We start from the raw sequence: 19,771 nt of genomic DNA, 5'->3' as shown, positions 1-19,771 counted from the left end.
GGATCTACCTGTGGCAATACATTTTTGTCTCCCCAATCATAACATTATAGACATGAAATTACTTGTTTTAAAAGGTAACTTCAAATCTCAGAGACAGAAGAATATGGGAATATAAGCTGATGATGACCTTTGACAGTCTTAGTGCAGGAATGAATGTGTCACATGGATTTATGTCTTTTTACATAAACTAAGGAATTTGCCCCTCAGACCATGTGAGGTCATTACAACAGAACCAGACCCCAATCAGAGGACAATAAAACATTCCTTATCTAAGTACTGGTCCAATATTTATGGACATAACTGTTTATCACTCATGGTAATTCTGCTTCATGTCACCTGTCTTATCCATGTTTTTTTCTGTGATGTGTTGTGCATAAATATGTGATCCTCCTGAATTTCTTTTAGTCTATGCCTGATGAAGAGACCTGAGTAGTCCCGAAAGCTTGCAATTTGTTACCATCTTTATCAACCACTGAGGACTCTCAATTCTAAATATTTTAAAACATTGCAACACTTTAAAACATTGATCAAATTGCTGAAAGTGAAAGTCCCATACAAGGAATAAGGGCGGGGGGGGGGGGGGGAGAAGGTAGTTATTAAAGGCAGTCACTTATGGGGCTTTCTGCTTTTCTGGCACCTCAGGGTCTCTGCCAGTGTAACATGGCACCCTTAAACAATTCCATCAAAATCTGAACTCCAGTATTGCGCTTCTTCCCTTCTGATCTTTCTTTGCACTGTGTCTTCTAAAGTAATTTTCAAACACATATGGGGTATCAGTGTACTCAGGAGAAATTGCACAAATTTTCTCTGCTATGCTTGTGAAAATGAAAAAATCTAGGGCTAAAACAACATTTTTGTGGGAAAGATTATTTTCACTGCCCAACATTATAAACTGTGAAGCACCTGAGGATTCAAGGTGCTCGCCACACATCTAGATAAATTCTCTGAGGGGTCTAGTTTCCAAAATGCTGTCACATGTGGAGGGTTTCCACTTTTTAGGAACATCAGGGGCTCTCCAAACGCGACATGGTGTCCGCTCTCTATTCCAGCCTTTTTTGTGTTCAAAAAGTCAAACTGTGCACCTTTCTTTTCGAGCTCTCCATGCACCCAAACAGTAGATTTCTCCCACATATGGGGTATCAGTAAATTTTGGAGTCCATTTTCTCCTGTTACCATTGTGAAAATATAAAAAAGGGGCTAAAGTAACATGTTTGTGACAAAAGGTAAAATGTTCATTTTTTTTTCTTTCCTTTCACATTGCTTTATTTTCTGTGAAGCATCTGAAAGGTTAATAAACTTCTTGAATGTGGTTTTGAGGATTTTGAGGGGTGGAGTTTTTAGAATGGTGTCACTTTTGGGTATTTTCTGTCGTATAGGCCCTCAAAGTCACTTCAAATGTGATGTAGTCCCTAAAAAAAAAAAAAAAAAAAAAAGTTTTTGTAAATTTTGTTGGAAAAATGAGAAAACGTTATCAACTTTGAACCTCTCTAACAACAAAAATATGTTTAAAAAAAAGATGTAAAGTAGACATGTGGAAAATATTTATTAACTATTTTGTGTGACATAACGCTCTGGTTTAACCCCTTAGCGACCGCCGATATGCCTTTTAACGGCGGTCGCTAAGGGTACTTAAACCACAGCGCCGTTAATGGCGCTGTGGAAAAAGTAAATAGCGCCCCCCAGAGTCGGATTTTCTCCGGGGTCTCGGCTGCCGGGGTTAGCCAAGACCCCAGAGAACATGATTTGGGGGGGTTTGTACCGACCCCGCATGTGCGATCGCCGGTAATTAACCGTTTACCGGCGATCGCAAAAAAAAAAAAAACGCGATTTCTTTTTAATTTCTTTTTAATTTCTCTGTCCTCCGATGTGATCGCACATCAGAGGACAGAGAAAAGGGGTCCCCGATCGCCCCCCGATACTCACCTGTCTCCCCCGGTGCTCCTCGTGGCTCCCGGTGGGCGCCGCCATCTTCACAATGGCGGGCGCACGCGCAGTGCGCCAGCCGGCCGGCCCCGGGAGAATCTTTGGGGTCTCGGCTGCCGGGGGTAGCCGAGACCCCAAAGAGCATGATCGGGGTCGGTTTTACCGACCCCTGTTTTGCGATCGCCGGTAATTAACTGTTTACCGGCGACCGCAAAAAAAAAAAAAGCAAAGTGTAATTCTCTGTCCTCTGATGTGATCGCACAGAGAAATAGGGGGATTCGGGGACCCTATCATACTCACCGGTGTCCCTGGGTCCTCCTGCTGCTCCTCCTGGCCGCCGGGGAAAAGAAAATGGGGGGCGCATGCGCAGTGCGCCCGCCATCTGTCTCCATCTGCCGGCCGGCAGGAGAAGAGCAGTTGGGGCTAAAATTAGGGTTAGGGCTAGGGTTAGGGCTAAATTTAGGGTTGGGGCTAAATTTAGGGTTAGGGTTGGGGCTAAATTTAGGGTTAGGGTTGGCGCTAAATTTAGGGTTAGGCTTCTTTCACACTTACGTCGGTACGGGGCCGTCGCAATGCATCGGCCCGACATACCGACGCACGTGGTGAAAATTGTGCACAACGTGGGCAGCGGATGTAGTTTTTCAACGCATCTGCTGCCCAATCTATGTCCTAGGGAGGAGGGGGCGGAGTTACGGCCACGCATGCGCGGTCAGAAATGGCGGATGCGACGTACAAAAAAACGTTACATTGAATGTTTTTTTGTGCTGACGGTCCGCCAAAACACTGATCCAGTGCACGACGGACGCGACGTGTGGCTATCCGTCATGATCCGTTGGCAATACAAGTCTATGGGCAAAAAACGCATCCTGCGGGTACATTTGCAGGATCCGTTTCTTGTCCAAAACGACGGATGCCAAACGACGCAAGTGTGAAAGTAGCCTTAGGGCTAGGGTTGGGGCTAAAGTTAGGGTTGGGGTTAAAGTTAGGGCTAGGGTTGGGGCTAAAGTTAGGGTTAGAGTTGGGATTAGGGTTAGTGTTTGGATAAGGTTAGGGTTGGCATTAGGGTTACGCTTGGGATTAGGGTTAGGTTTGGGATTAGGGTTAAGGTTAGGGTTGTGATTAGGGGTGTATTGGGATTAGGGTTAGGTTTGAGGTTAGGGTTGAGATTAGGATTAGGGGTGTGTTGGATTTAGGGTTTTGATTAGGGTTATGGTTAGGGTTGACGTTAGGGTTGTTTTGGGGTAAGGGTTGTGATTATCGTTAGGGTTAGTGATTAGGATTATGGATCGGGTTGGGATTAGGGTTAGGGGTGTGTTGGGGTTAGGGTTGGAGCTAGAATTGGGGGGTTTCCACTGTTTAGTTACATCAGGGGGTCTCCAAACACGACAGCCAATTTTGCACTCAAAAAGTCAAATGGTGCTCCCTCCCTTCTGAGCTCTGCCGTGCGCCCAAACAGTGGGTTACCCCCACATATGGGGCATCAGCGTACTCGGGATAAATTGGACAACAACTATTGCATTCCAATTTCTCCTGTTACCCTTGTGAAAATAAAAACTTGGGGGCTACAATATCTTTTTTGTGGAAAAAAAAAATATTTTTTATTTTCACGACTCTGCATTCTAAACTTCTGTGAAGCACTTGGGCATTCAAAGTTCTCACCACACATCTAGATAAGTTCCTTGGGGGGGTCTAGTTTCCAAAATGGGGTCACTTGTGGGGGGTTACTACTGTTTAGGTACATCAGGGGCTCTGCAATCGCAACATAACGCCCACAGACCATTCTATCAAAGTCTGCATTCCAAAACGGCGCTCCTTCCCTTCCGAGCTCTGCCGTGCGCCCAAACAGTGGTTTACCCCCACATATGGCGCATCAGCGTACTCGGGATAAATTGGACAACAACTATTGCAGTCCAATTTCTCATGTTACCCTTGTGAAAATAAAAACTTGGGGGCTACAATATCTTTTTTGTGGAAAAAAAATTTTTTTATCTTCACGACTCTGCATTCTAAACTTCTGTGAAGCACTTGGGTATTCAAAGTTCTCACCACACATCTAGATAAGGTCCATGGGGGGTCTAGTTTCCAAAATGGGGTCACTTGTGGGGGGTTTCTACTGTTTAGGCACATCAGGGGCTCTCCAAACGCGACATGGCGTCCGATCTCAATTCCAGACAATTCTACATTCAAAAAGTAAAACGGCACTCCTTCTCTTCCAAGCTCTGCGGTGCGCCCAAACAGTGGTTTACCCTCACATATGGGGTATCGACGTATTCAGGAGAAATCGCACAACAACTTTTGTGGTCTAATTTCTCCTGTTACCCTTGTGAAAATAAGATTTTGTGGGCGAAAAGATCATTTTTGTGTAAACAAAAGCGATTTTTTTATTTTCACGGCTCTACGTTATAAACTTCCGTGAAGCACTTGGGGGTTCAAAGTGCTCACCACACATCTAGATAAGTTCCTTAAGGGGTCTAGTTTCCAAAATGGTGTCACTTGTGGGGAGTTTCCACTGTTTAGGTACATCAGGGGCTCTCTAAACGTGACATGGCGTCCGATCTCAATTCCAGCCAATTCTGCATTGAAAAAGTCAAACGGCGCTCCTTCACTTCCAAGCTCTGCGGTGCGCCCAAACAGTGGTTTACCCCCACATATGGGGTATTGGCGTATTCAGGAGAAATTGCATAACAAAATTTATGGTTACATTTCTGTTTTTACACATGTGAAAATAAAAAAAATGGTTCTGAATTAAGATGTTTGCAAAAGAAAGTTAAATGTTCATTTTTTCCTTCCACATTGTTTCAGTTCCTGTGAAGCACGTAAAGGGTTAATAAACTTCTTGAATGTGGTTTTGAGAACCTTGAGGGGTGTAGTTTTTAGAATGGTGTCACACTTCGTTATTTTCTATCATATAGACCCCTCAAAATGACTTCAAATGTGATGTGGTCCCTAAAAAAAAAAATGGTGTTGTAAAAATGAGAAATTGCTGGTCAACTTTTAACCCTTATAACTCCCTAACAAAAAAAAATTTTGTTTCCAAAATTGTGCTGATGTAAAGTAGACATGTGGGAAATGTTATTTATTAACTATTTTTTGTGACATATCTCTCTGATTTAAGGGCATAAAAATACAAATTTTGAAAATTGCAACATTTTAAAAATTTTCGCCATATTTCCGTTTTTTTCATAAATGATCGCAAGTAATATCGAAGAAATGTTACCACTAACATGAAGTACAATATGTCACGAAAAAACAGTCTCAGAATCAGCAGGATCCGTTAAAGCGTTCCAGAGTTATACCCTCATAAATTGACAGTGGTCAGAATTGCAAAAATTGGCTCGGTCACTAAGGGGTTAAGGGTATACGAATTAAAAGTTTGAAAATTGCAACATTTTTGCAAGGCATATTGAACAAATGTTATTACTGTCTTGATGTACAGTATGTCACGAAAAAATTAATTTATGGATCCCTGGGATCCATTGATATGTTTACAGTCTTTACCACATAAAAAGACACTGGTCAGAATTGGAAAAATATTTAGAATTGAGAGTCCTTTGTGGTTGATACCTTTAAATGGCTAACTGAAAAGATGGTAACAAATTCCATGCTTTCGAGACTACTCCGGTTTCTTCATCAGGCATAGACTAATAGAAATTCTGAAGAATCACATATTTATGCACAAGAAAGCACAGAAAAATAGCATACATAAGACAGCTGACGTGAAGCAGAACAACCATTATGTGAGTGATAAACCGCTATGTCCATAAATATTGGGACAGTTCATAGATAAGGAGTGTGAATGTTTTATTGTCCTCTGATTGGGGTCTGGTCCTATGTTATGATGACCCCATACGGTCTGAGGAGCAAAATCCTTAGTTGATGTAAAAAGACATAAATCCATGCGACACATTCAGTGTCGAAGGTCATCATCAGCTTATATTCCCAAACTCTTCTGTCTCTCTGAGATTTGAAGTTTCCTTTTAAGACAATTAATTTCATGTCCATAATGCTATGAACGGGGAGACAAAAATGTATTACCACAGGTAGATCCATTCTTTTTTCACTTATTGCATGGCGATGAGAGTTCATCCAACATACCTTAAGTGGGACAGTTTCCATCCAAAACACATAAAAAAAACTCTGTCTTCAGCCAAGCCATCAGATACAATCGTATATGTTCCAACTCCATGATAGGGATGAACACCTTGGTTGCCTCAGAAAGACCTTTTTGTATCAGGGCTGCCATCCAAGAACAATTCCAAATTACAAGCGCAACTATAATATCAAGGAATCACCTGCTACATTACAAAGCTAAAGAACAAGAAGACTGAGTAGAAACATCCCACAAGTCATAATAGTAATTAGAAAAAATATTTTATCACTAATAATAATAATAATCTTTATTTATATAGCGCCAACGTATTCCGCAGTGCTTTACAGTTTAACAGTATCAAACACAACAGTCATAAGTAACAAAGTTAACAATGCAATAATTAAAGCGAAATAAGACGACCCTGCTCGTGAGAGCTTACAATCTACAATGAGGTGAGGGAGATACAAAGTGCAGGTGTGTATTTACAATGATGTATTTACAATGTTGGTCCAGCCATCTTTAAAGGGTGGGGAATAGATGGGGATAGTGATTGGGCTACACACACACACAAACATAAAATGAGTTTGATTAGTGACCGTGGTAGGCCGCTCTGAACAAATGTGTTTTGTGGGAGCGCCTAAAACTATGCAAATTGTTGATGGTCCTAATATCTTGGGGTAGAGCATTCCAGAGGATTGGTGCAGCACGGGAGAAGTCTTGGAGTCGGGAGTGGGAGATACGGATTAGTGCAGAGGTTAGTCAAAAGTCATTTGCAGAGCGCAGTGGTCGGCTAGGCCGATAGACCGAAATGAGGGAGGAGATGTAAGGGGGTACCGCACTGTGGAGAGCTTTGTGGGTGAGAACAAATACTTTGAATTGAATCCTGTAATGTAATAACACCAAGTTATATAATAAAATGCTATTGTGGCACATACTGAGAGGAAATATGGAGGAGACATGTAGGTATGCTGGGTTATGCAGGGGAAACAAGATACATCCAGAGCAAGACACGTGGGAAGTAATAGTAATAAACAACTACCAGAAAAGTCCCATGGTCCAAATTGAACCTGGAAAATACATAGATGCAAAGGCGCAATACCCCATAATTAATCCTGATCAGGTAGTAAGTCCCAAGTGCTTGCCCATATAAAAACGGATGGTTCCTCCGGCTCACCCAGCAGCCCCCTGACGTGCGTTTCGCGGTCCAGCATTTTGGTCAGAATTGGAAAATTTGTCCTAGTCATGAAGGTGAAAACAGGCTTGGGGTGGTGAAGGGGTTTCATGGGCTTCCAAATTCTTGACATAGCTGTGGGTCCCAGTGATGTGACCCCCTTCCTTCCATTTCTTAGACATTTACAGCGTATCTGGTGGGTATGTAAAAAATATATGTGCTAGAAATGTCAGTTTAAATGAATTAACCTGTTATTTGGCATTATTTTGATAGTTTCAATAGGTTACACAGTGTTATCAGCCATATACATGCGTGGTTGTTTCTTTTTCTTTTCTAAATCTTTTTTATTCATCTGCAGACAGTGAAAGGGGGCTTTTCAGAAACTCGAATAGAGAAGAGGATAGTTATTACAGGTGATGGAGACTTGGATCATGATCAGGTAATCCTGCCAAATACCAGTGTCTATAGTAGTCGTCACAGTTCAAAATGACATATTTTAAAATTCAAAAACGTCTGATAGCATTTTGGTTATTTCTGTGCTTTACATGTCATCAGGTCCTGGTGCAAGCTATCAAAGAGGCAAAACTGCAACACCCAGACATGTCAGTGACCAAGGTGGTGGTTCGTCAGGAGACAGAAATAGCCGAGGAATAAATGCAAAGGTAGGCAAGAAGTATTGTACTCTAGTTGGCAGCTTCACCTTCCATAGCCATATTGATTTTTCCAGTAGTACTTACTTAATTCGTCCTAATGGCTGACAATTGCGCAGTTGACCAGGCAGGAATGCAGAATTTAGACTGAAATTTCTGAATCTGTTTGCTACAGCTCTGTCACTCGACCTAGCATTGAGTATGCTTTTTTTTTTATTTGGGAGGGAATTTGGCAGCTGTTGTATCACTCTCTAATAGTGATTTTCAGGTGGTTTGCATGATTAGAAAACATTGCTTTCTTCCATAAACAGTGACACATCTGTCTACAGGTTGTATATTGTTATTGCAGCTCAGTTGTATAGAAGTGAATGGGCCTCAGCTACAACGTCATACACAATGCGTGCACAGCTGTTTCTTTGAGGAACCGAAGCATCTCTATGCTTTTCTAATTCTCGACACCCTTTTTCACTCATGCAGAAAGAAATAATTGGCAGATGTCAGATAAAAAGACTGACTCTTAAGAGAAAATTTGCCACCTGCCATCAGGGTACATTCCCAATGCCTTCATGCACCTAAGATCCATATACTAGTAAAACTTATAATTGTATCAAAGCAAAAATGGTAAAACGTTTGAGTGTTGGTATAGCTAAAGCTCCTGTTTTCTTTTCAGGTCTTCATTGCAAGCTTTTAATTGGGACCACGGACAAAGATTTTTTTTTTTTTACAATGAAAACCAGCAAGTTTCCAAAAGATGCCCCCACCCCTGGACTGATTTTTCAGGGTCTGACAAGGATAACTTTTCACTTGATAAGACCATTGCTTTAACAGAACAACCAGTTTTATAACCTCATGTTTTTAACGTGAAATGGATAGAACATGAATGGGACCGCCACATATCTGGAGAGTTTAGAAAGTCTTTTTGAAGATTTAAAGTTCATCTGGAAGTTGTATACTGTGAATAATGATTGTGACTATTACAATGGAAATGTAGAGACTAATGTGTCTGAGGTCTTGACAGAATTATTTGTAGGACACACAGGTGCTATAGCGTGCAGTACAAATATTGAATTATAAAGTACTTCTGTAGGCATCCAAAACTGGTATAGAGAAGTAATTGTGTGTTATCACTTTTGTCTTTTTTAGTTCTTGGAAATTATATACCAATAAGTTTACACTCAGTGTTGGTGGTAACGATTCACCATAGTTCAATATTAGTCACCTGTATTACTGCTTACTAAGGATATAGATGATTTCCCTGCATCTGTCACATTACGGGTCTATCACTTTCCATCTGTCACTGTATCGGTATGTCGGCAACTCCAACTACAAGCATACTCCACCGTACCACGGGGTGTAGCCCATCTTCTCCTGCGTGTTTGTATTCTGAGACCATGGGACTCATGAATGTTTCACAACTATCTTGATTTTCATGGTAATGAGGATACAGGGGTGAGGGTCATTACAGTGAAACAATTGTGTGTGAAATATGCTTTTTTAACATTTTCGTATATTTACAATAATTGAATTTCATTCAGAGGCATTTACAAATAAAACAACTTGTGATGTATTATTTTCTACTTTTAAATAATGAAGGATATTTGTAAATGTGGTTTAATTCAATTTTCTATATAAGTTGTGATAGGTTGTATTTTAGCACATTTTTTGGCATTTGAGGTGTGACAAGTAAAGTTCTCATCATGTTTCAGGATTGCACATTGAAGTAAATATTTGTAGCTTCTGAATTGTGTTGTGTGGTTTTTTTTCCCTTCTTTTTCTCTCTCATACAGTATGGGCAGCACGGTGGGATCCTGGGTTCAGATCCCACCAAGGACAACAAGGAGTTTGCATATTCTCCCCGTGTGTGTGTGGGTTTCATCCAGGTTCTCCGGTTTCCTCCCACATTCCAAAGATAGGGAATTTAGAATGTGAGCCCCAATGAGGACAGATTGTCTGTAAAGCTCTGTAGAATATAGTGGCGCTATATAAGTGAGTAAAATAAATAAAAAATAAACTAAAAAATAAATAGTAAATTAATTTCAGCTGGACCAACCGATTTTGGTAGGACTGGCCAACCACTTAATGTTTTAAGGAGGGCTTGACCCCCACCACAGTGCGGATATTGGGGGAAGCTTCATAATGCATCAGGCAAGTAGGATTTTTGGCTGCTGCTTTTTTTTTTTTTCCTTACGAAAAAAACACTATAACCTAAGATGTCTTGCAATGGCTTATTAACTTCTCCCCAGAGAGAATTTAATAATAAATTTAATAATTTAAGAGCAAACTTAGCCAAGGCTAGTAGTGAGGACTAATTAATCATTGACAGCTATATACACACATTTTTTCTTTTTTTTGTAGGCTGACTAAACTAACAATGTATTCTAGAGGCATCGCCTTTTTGCACATTTTTCAAGGCTTTCCTGAAGTGGTTTGTAAACCTAAGTGTTGGGGGGGCAATCCATAGGAGTTTCCTTTTCTTTTTCCTTTTCTTTTTTTTTGTTTACTGATCAAAACTGTTATTTTTTCTTTTTGCCCATATACTCTTCAAAAGATACTTACTAGGAATGAGCGAACATGCTTGGTGATACTCTGTTATCACGTGAGTATCACGGTTCTCGGATGTACTCGTTACTCGACAAGTAATGGGCGGTGCTCTATGCAAAAAAACGAATTCTGCCCCGCATGTTTGGCGCCTGTTACACAGCCTATGAGTATGCGGGGATTGCCTGCGCGTTAATGCAATGCCGTAGCCATCTTGGTTGTGGCATTACTGTGATTGGCTGGCCGTGTCACATCATCAGGGGTTGTAAAAACAGGAGCTGCCCAGCTTGGCAAACTGACGCCATTGTGCAACTCTGTGACACTTAGTATTGGAGGGGGCGAGTTCTTGTGTAGGCATGTGTCAACACAGTAAGACGAATCAGAGGCCTGTAGTGTTCATACTGGTGCTGAAGCTGAGCCATCATACTAACAGCTCTTCTAATAGCTAATGGTTTTCTGTTTGTATTGCATACATTCTGCATTTAGTCTAAGTAGGGAGAGAGAGTCACAAGAGCAGGTAGAGTCGCTTAACACAATCAGCAGACAGGGATTAGGGCTGTGCATTCTGTTGCCAAATATATACAATGCCTACAAGTAGTATTCAACCCCCTGCAGATTTAGCAGGTTTAATAAGATGCAAATAAGTTAGAGCCTTCAAACTTCAAACAAGAGCAGGATTTATTAACAGATGCATAAATCTTACAAACCAAAAAGTTTTGTTGCTCAGTTAAATTTTTATAAATTTTAAACATAAGTGTGTTAAGGACTGGCGGAACGCACCAAGAGTAAGATGATATGGAACTAGGTGCGTTCGCAGTCCGAGGTCCACCGTGCAGGTAAAAACCCTGCTGCTAGTAAAGACGGACTATATGGCGGTACCATAAGAATACACACACATGGGTTAACTCCACCCTGTGTGAAGGAAGCGACCCTGTTGCGTCACAGGACCGCGGTACCGCACATAGAGCGCTAGCAAGGAGTCTCTAATCTCAAACCCGAGACTGAGGATTTGAGTTCAGAAGATCCCATGCGCTCGACACCGCAACTGGGGTGTCAGAGAAACATAAATAATAATATATAAGGCACGAGAGTGCGTGCGGTGCCGCACTGACGGACGCCACTAACCACCCAGGCTTGGGTAAGGAAAGCACAGAGAAAGCGCACGGCGCCGTACTGGCGGACACAGCAACTGGACGCTGTGATGTGTGTTACGTGCAGATGGCTAGTCGGGCGCTAGATAGCTACCATCATCCGCGAGCAGTCAACAACACTAGGGAGGGATATTTACATCCATCTACACACACACTTATATCAAAGACAATACTAGCGCATGGCCGTGCGGTCATGCGCAGTTTATATAGTTGCAGCACAGGAAGCTGCTACCGAAGTTTTGCCCTTTCAGGACCTTCCTGGAGGACCAATGGGATGTGCTGCAATACCTGAGCATGTGACCCTCGACCTCTAATGGGAGACCTTGCCCTGGGCATGCTCAGTGTGTGTAAATAAGGACTTAGTCCCAGAGAGGCCTGCTCGCCGCAGATCAGTGCAGGGTACCATAGGAAAGCCAGAAAAGGCAGTAGTGACCCTATGCACAGAATCAGCCTCAGCGAGACATTGGGAGCGACGTCTCCGCTGAGCAGACCCCACTGCGGCCGAAGCTGAATGGGAGACCGCAGCAGACACGGATCGAGATTCCCCCTGTGCAGCAGAGGAAACTCGACTCCTAACATTACCCCCCCCTTCTAGGGCCCCCCCCCTCCTTGAGCCTCACTACGCTTAAAAGCTGCAATAAGCAGCGGAGCCCGAATGTGCTCCACAGGCTCCCAGGTTCTATCCTCTGGGCCGTGACCCTTCCAGTCCACCAGATAAAATTTCTTGCCACGTACCACCTTGAACCCCACAATAGCATTCACCTCAAACTCATCCGTGGATGAACCCGATGTCCCAGCAGATGACTCAGAAAACCGGGACAAATGAACGGGCTTTAAGAGGGAAACGTGAAAAGTATCGGTGATACCAAGGCGTGGAGGAATAGCCAAACGGTAGACCACAGGGTTGACCTGTTCCAGAACCTTAAACGGGCCAATGTAGCGAGGAGCAAACTTAGTGGACTCAACTCGCAGCCTGATGTTACAGGCGGAGAGCCACACTAAGTCGCCAGGAGCAAAGACCGGAGCGGGGCGCCGGTGTGTATCAGCCGAAACCCTCATTCTCTCCTTGGAGGCCCGGATGGCATCCTGTGTGCGGTCCCAGATGTCACGTGCCTCCACCACCCAGTCTGCCACCCTAGAATCGGTGGATGACACGGGCATAGGCACAGGGACACGCGGATGCTGGCCGTAATTAAGGAGAAAAGGAGTTTGACCAGTGGAATCGGCTACGGCGTTGTTCAAGGCAAATTCCGCCCAAGGTAGCAAAGATGCCCAGTCATCCTGCCTAGCAGAGACGAAATGTCGCAAATATGTCACCAGAGTCTAGTTGGTTCTCTCCACCAACCCATTCGTCTCGGGATGGTATGCAGAGGAGAGGTTTAACTCTATGCTGAGTAAACGGCAGAGCTCTCTCCAAAACCGAGACGCGAACTGGGGACCCCGATCGCTGACAATCTTATCAGGCATACCATGCAATCGGAAAACGTGCTTAATGAACAACACCGCCAAGGCCCGTGCTGAGGGTAACCGAGGAAGCGGCACCAAATGCACCATCTTAGAGAAATGGTCGGTGACAACCCAAATAATGGAGCAGCCACGCGACTTGGGTAAGCCCACCACAAAGTCCATCCCGACCATCTCCCAGGGCCTGTCTGCCACCGGTAGAGGGTAAAGCAACCCAGCAGGCCGTTGCCAAGGAGACCGATTCTGGGCGCAAGAAACGCACGCCTGAATATAGTCCCTGACATCTCGGGCCATATGCGGCCACCAGTATGTTCTCGCCAAAAGCTCAGATGTCCTCTTGGTCCCAAAATGCCCACCCACTCTGGAGGAGTGAGCCCAATAGAGAACCTCCGGTCGCAAGTTAGCTGGTACGAAAGTCTTGCCCGGGGGCACAGACTCTAGCGAAACCGGAGCTACAGTTCTCAGGCTCTCAGAAGGGACAATAAGCCGAGGCTCCTCCTCCTCCGATGACACTACGGAGCGGGAGAGAGCGTCAGCACGAACGTTCTTCTCCCCGGAGAGGAAATGGAGAGTAAAATGGAACCGGGAGAAGAACAGGGACCATCTAGCCTGGCGAGAATTCAGCCGCTGGGCCGTTTGTAGATATACCAAGTTCTTGTGGTCAGTGAAGATTTGGAAGGGAAAGCGAGCTCCCTCCAAGAGATGTCTCCACTCTGAAAAAGCCAACTTCATGGCTAGCAACTCCCTGTCCCCGATGGAATAATTCCTCTCCGCTGGTGTGAAGGTCTTGGAGAAGAAGAAGCAAGGATGCTTCCGACCTTGAGCATCCTTTTGGAAAAGGACTGCTCCAGCACCAACGGATGAGGCATCCACCTCCAAGATAAATGGTTTATCAACATCGGGGCGATGTAGGATGGGAGCGCTAGCGAAGTGTGACTTGATCGAGAGAAAGGCTTTGGAGACCTCCTCTGACCACAACTTGGGATTTGCTCCCTTCTTGGTGAGGGCAACCAAGGGAGCTACCAAAGTTGAGAAGTGTGGAATGAACTGGCGATAGTAATTAATGAACCCCATAAAGCGCTGCACCGCTTTAAGAGAATGGGGTTCCTGCCAGTCCATTACAGCCTGTAGCTTGGCAGGATCCATAGCCAAACCCTGGGCAGAGATGATATAACCAAGGAAAGGCAAGGACTCCTGCTCAAACACACACTTCTCCAACTTGGCGTAGAGGGAGTTTGCCCGTAAGAGGCCGAAGACTTTGCAAGCATCTCTCCGATGGGAGTCAATATCTGGAGAGAAGATGAGAATATCATCCAGATAGACTACGACCGAGGTGGTGAGCATATCCCGGAAGATGTCGTTCACAAAGTCTTGGAAAACGGCTGGGGCATTACAGAGCCCGAAGGGCATCGCCAGATATTCATAGTGCCCATCCCTGGTGTTAAAAGCCGTCTTCCATTCATCCCCCTCACGGATGCGAATCAGGTTGTAAGCACCCCGCAGATCTAACTTTGTAAATACCCTCGCTCCCCGTAGCCTATCATACAGCTCAGATATCAGGGGTAATGGGTACTTGTTCTTAACGGTGATGGCGTTAAGACCCCTGTAGTCTATGCATGGACGTAAGTCTCCAGTCTTCTTCTGTACGAAGAAGAACCCAGCCCCTGCCGGTGACACTGACTTCCTAATGAATCCTCTTGACAGATTCTCTTGGATGTACTGAGACATTGCCTCCATCTCCGGGAGAGATAACGGATAGGGGAGGCTCAGCACCAGGCAAGAGGTCAATAGGACAGTCATAGGGGCGGTGAGGCGGAAGGGTCTCCGCAGCTCTTTTGGAGAACACGTCTGCATAGGGCCAATAGTGCTTGGGGAGAGAGGAAAGATCTGCGGGTACCTGTGTAGTAGCAACCTGAACGCACTCCCTCTGACATCTACCCTCGCAGGATTTACTCCATCCCAAAATTCTCCCAGAGGACCATTCAATATGAGGAGAATGGTAGCGAAGTCATGGTATCCCCAACAGGACCTCATCAATTCCCTCAGGAATGACTAATAGGGAGATTATCTCCTGATGTGATGGAGACACAGAAAGCGTGAAAGGAATGGTTTGGTGGGTAATCTGTGAGGGTAGTGTTGACCCATTTACCACTCGAACGGTTACAGGCTTGGTGAGCATCACCAAGGGTATTGCGTGACGCTGGGCAAAAGAGGAAGACAAAATTACCCTCTGCCCCAGAATCCACGCATAGCTCGACCATAAGAGTGGATGGGCCTATGGTAATTGTCCCCTTGAAGGACAACTTTGAGGCAAACGTCGCCGTTCTAGTGTACCTCCTCCAACTGCCACTAGACGCTGACGTTTCCCCGACCGCTGAGGACCCTTGAAGGCAAGATGTCCTGACTGCTGGCAAACATGACGGACCCTATGTGCACCGGCGGACTGAGATTTGGATCCCGCTCGTGTCACCTCTAAGGCCTCATGTGACTCAGATGCCTGGATTGGAGATTCCAAAGGTTTGGCGAAGGTGGGAGCCAGCCGAAACCTCTGCCTACACTGGGCTCGCTCTAACCTCCGCTCGTTAAAACGGAGGTCAATACGAGTAGAGACAGTTATTAACTCCTCCAGTGTGGCAGGAATCTCCCTAGTGGCCAGAGCGTCCTTAACGTGATCAGCCAGGCCCCTCCAAAATATGGGGATAAGGGCTTTATCCGACCACTCCAGCTCAGAAGCTAAAGTACGGAAGCGGACGGAAAAATGGCTGACCAAGGACTCACCCTGAGTTAATGTCAGTTGTTGGAGCGCTGTGTCATGGGTGACTTGAGGTCCTAAAAAGACCTTTTTCAGAGTGCTCAGAAACAACGGAGCACTCTGCACCACATGATCACCACGCTCCCACAGCGGCGTAGCCCACTCCAACGCCCTGTCCGACAAGAGAGAGACAATAAATCCCACCTTAGCCCGCTCTGTAGGAAAACGTACAGCCAGGAGCTCGAGGTTGATAGAGCACTGACTCACGAATCCCCTACAAGTTTTGCAATCTCCAGAAAATTTTTCTGGCAACGGGACGCAAGATAATGTCGGAACAGGGGTGGCAGTGGACAAGGTTGCTGCAGCCACGCTAGCAGCCTGTACAGCAACTGCGGTAACATCCACAGCTGAGGTTGAGCTCTCGAGAGCCGTCAACCTACCCTCCAGCTGCTGGATATACCGCAAAGATTGCTGAATGTCCGCCATTTACTAGCCAGACCTTGGCGCTAGTATTATGTTAAGGACTGGCGGAACGCACCAAGAGTAAGATGATATGGAACTAGGTGCGTTCGCAGTCCGAGGTCCACCGTGCAGGTAAAAACCCTGCTGCTAGTAAAGACGAACTATATGGCGGTACCATAAGAATACACACACATGGGTTAACTCCACCCTGTGTGAAGGAAGCGACCCTGTTGCGTCACAGGACCGCGGTACCGCACATAGAGCGCTAGCAAGGAGTCTCTAATCTCAAACCCGAGACTGAGGATTTGAGTTCAGAAGATCCCATGCGCTCGACACCACAACTGGGGTGTCAGAGAAACATAAATAATAATATATAAGGCACGAGAGTGCGTGCGGTGCCGCACTGACGGACGCCACTAACCACCATATAATGGAACTAGAGAGAGTACAAAGGAGGGCAACAAAATTAATAAAGGGGATGGGAGAACTACAATACCCAGACAGATTAGCAAAATTAGGATTATTTAGTCTAGAAAAAAGACGACTGAGGGGCGATCTAATAACCATGTATAAGTATATAAGGGGACAATACAAATATCTCGCTGAGGATCTGTTTATACCAAGGAAGGTGACGGGCACAAGGGGGCATTCTTTGCGTCTGGAGGAGAGAAGGTTTTTCCACCAACATAGAAGAGGATTCTTTACTGTTAGGGCAGTGAGAATCTGGAATTGCTTGCCTGAGGAGGTGGTGATGGCGAACTCAGTCGAGGGGTTCAAGAGAGGCCTGGATGTCTTCCTGGAGCAGAACAATATTGTATCATACAATTATTAGGTTCTGTAGAAGGACGTTGATCTGGGTATTTATTATGATGGAATATAGGCTGAACTGGATGGACAAATGTCTTTTTTCGGCCTTACTAACTATGTTACTATGTTACTATGTTACCCAGGCTTGGGTAAGGAAAGCGCAGAGAAAGTGCACGGCGCCGTACTGGCGGACACAGCAACTGGACGCTGTGATGTGTGTTACGTGCAGATGGCTAGTCGGGCGCTAGATAGCTACCATCATCCGCGAGCAGTCAACAACACTAGGGAGGGATATTTAGGAGCTTTCATCCTTCGACATACATCCATCTACACACACATATCATATCAAAGACAATACTAGCGCATGGCCGTGCGGTCATGCGCAGTTTATATAGTTGCAGCACAGGAAGCTGCTACCGAAGTTTTGCCCTTTCAGGACCTTCCTGGAGGACCAATGGGATGTGCTGCAATACCTGAGCATGTGACCCTCGACCTCTAATGGGAGACCTTGCCCTGGGCATGCTCAGTGTGTGTAAATAAGGACTTAGTCCCAGAGAGGCCTGCTCGCCGCAGATCAGTGCAGGGTACCATAGGAAAGCCAGAAAAGGCAGTAGTGACCCTATGCACAGAATCAGCCTCAGTGAGACGCTGGGAGCGACGTCTCCGCTGAGCAGACCCCACTGCGGCCGAAGCTGAATGGGAGACCGCAGCAGACACGGATCGAGATTCCCCCTGTGCAGCAGAGGAAACTCGACTCCTAATAAAGTGTGGGTCAATTATTATTCAACCCCTAGGTTTAATATTTTGTGGAATAACCTTTATTTGCAATTACAGCTAATAATCGTCTTTTATAAGACCTGATCAGGCCGGCACAGGTCTCTGGAGTTATCTTGGCCCACTCCTCCATGCAGATCTTCTCCAAGTTATCTAGGTTCTTTGGGTGTCTCATGTGGACTTTAATCTTGAGCTCCTTCCACAAGTTTTCAATTGGGTTAAGGTCAGGAGACTGACTAGGCCACTGCAACACCTTGATTTTTTGCCTCTTAAACCAGGCCTTGGTTTTCTTGGCTGTGTGCTTTGGGTCGTTGTCTTGTTGGAAGATGAAATGACGACCCATCTTAAGATCCTTGATGGAGGAGCGGAGGTTCTTGGCCAAAATCTCCAGGTAGGCCGTGCTATCCATCTTCTCATGGATGCGGACCAGATGGCCAGGCCCCTTGGCTGAGAAACAGCCCCACAGCTTGATGCTGCCACCACCATGCTTGACTGTAGGGATGGTATTCTTGGGGTCGTATGCAGTGCCATCCAGTCTCCAAACGTCACGTGTGTGGTTGGCACCAAAGATATCGATCTTGGTCTCATCAGACCAGAGAACCTTGAACCAGTCAGTCTCAGAGTCCTCCAAGTGATCATGAGCAAACTGTAGACGAGCCTTGACATGACGCTTTGAAAGTAAAGGTACCTTACGGGCTCGTCTGGAACGGAGACCATTGCGGTGGAGTACGTTACTTATGGTATTGACTGAAACCAATGTCCCCACTGCCATGAGATCTTCCCGGAGCTCCTTCCTTGTTGTCCTTGGGTTAGCCTTGACTCTTCGGACAAGCCTGGCCTCGGCACGGGAGGAAACTTTCAAAGGCTGTCCAGGCCGTGGAAGGCTAACAGTAGTTCCATAAGCCTTCCACTTCCGGATGATGCTCTCAACAGTGGAGACAGGTAGGCCCAACTCCTTGGAAAGGGTTTTGTACCCCTTGCCAGGCCTTGTGACCCTCCACGATCTTGTCTCTGATGGCCTTGGAATGCTCCTTTGTTTTTCCCATGTTGACCACGTATGAGTGCTGTTCACAAGTTTGGGGAGGGTCTTAAATAGTCAGAAAAGGCTGGAAAAAGAGATAATTAATCCAAACATGTGAAGCTCATTGTTCTTTGTGCCTGAACTACTTCTTAATACTTTAGGGGAACCAAACAGAATTCTGGTGGATTGAGGGGTTGAATAATAAATGACCCTCTGAAAAGACTTTTCACAATTTAAAAAAAATAAAGAAATAACATTCTTTTTTGCTGCAGTGCATTTCACACTTCCAGGCTGATCTACAGTCCAAATGTCACAATGCCAAGTTAATTCCAAATGTGTAAACCTGCTAAATCTGCAGGGGGTTGAATACTACTTGTAGGCACTGTAGCTGTATTTTTTTTTTTTTTTTTTGGGGGGGGGAACTATATATATATAATTGTCTAAGGTCCACGTCCGTCTGTTTTTCTGTCGCGGAAATCCCGCGTCGCTGATTGGTCGTGCCTATGCAGCATCAATAGTAAAAAGATTTAATGTTAAAAATAATTTTAAAAAATTATAAATCTTGATATTCTCACCTTCCGGCGTCCCCGGAAGCTTTTCCTGCTCCTTGCGATGCTCTGGCCACAGTAATGCTTTACGGCAATGACCCTAGATCAGGGGTCCCCAACTCCAGTCCTCAAGGCCCACCAACATGTCATGTTTTCAGGATTTCCTTAGTCTTGCCCAGGTAATAATTGCATCACCTGTGCAATGCAAAGGAAATCCTGAAAACATGACCTGTTGGTGGGCCTTGAGGACTGGAGTTGTGGACCCCTGCCCTAGATCAGAGGTCCCCAACTCCAGTCCTCAAGGCCCACCAACAGGTCATGTTTTCAGGATTTCCTTTGCATTGCACAGGTGATGCATTTATTACCTGGGCAAGACTAAGGAAATCCTGAAAACATGACCTGTTGGTGGGCCTTGAGGAC

The 19,771-nt window shown here is 45.1% G+C and overlaps 1 protein-coding gene and 1 long non-coding RNA gene across 18 annotated transcripts in view; one reads left to right on the top strand and one right to left on the bottom strand.

Annotated features, from left to right (window-relative positions):
• LOC138669913 (protein 4.1-like) overlaps positions 1-9,576 on the top strand; it is a 405,915-nt gene extending 396,339 nt beyond the window's left edge. For all 16 annotated transcript variants that reach the window (XM_069756785.1, XM_069756784.1, XM_069756783.1 and 13 more), the window contains 3 exons: positions 7,543-7,623; positions 7,740-7,846; positions 8,505-9,576. In XM_069756785.1, coding sequence (XP_069612886.1) covers positions 7,543-7,623; positions 7,740-7,838 — 180 coding nt within the window. In that variant the 3' untranslated portion in view covers positions 7,839-7,846; positions 8,505-9,576. The remainder of the gene's footprint in view (positions 1-7,542; positions 7,624-7,739; positions 7,847-8,504) is intronic.
• The window catches only part of LOC138669915 (uncharacterized), a 151,275-nt gene that overhangs the window by 63,990 nt on the left and 67,514 nt on the right, over positions 1-19,771 (bottom strand). The gene's annotated exons all lie outside the window — the stretch shown is intronic.

Source organism: Ranitomeya imitator, chromosome 3 (genome assembly GCF_032444005.1).
Source record: "Ranitomeya imitator isolate aRanImi1 chromosome 3, aRanImi1.pri, whole genome shotgun sequence".
Taxonomy (NCBI): Eukaryota; Metazoa; Chordata; class Amphibia; order Anura; family Dendrobatidae; genus Ranitomeya; species Ranitomeya imitator.
Note: the sequence above shows the minus strand (reverse complement) of the source record. Positions and strands in the feature narration are given on the sequence as shown.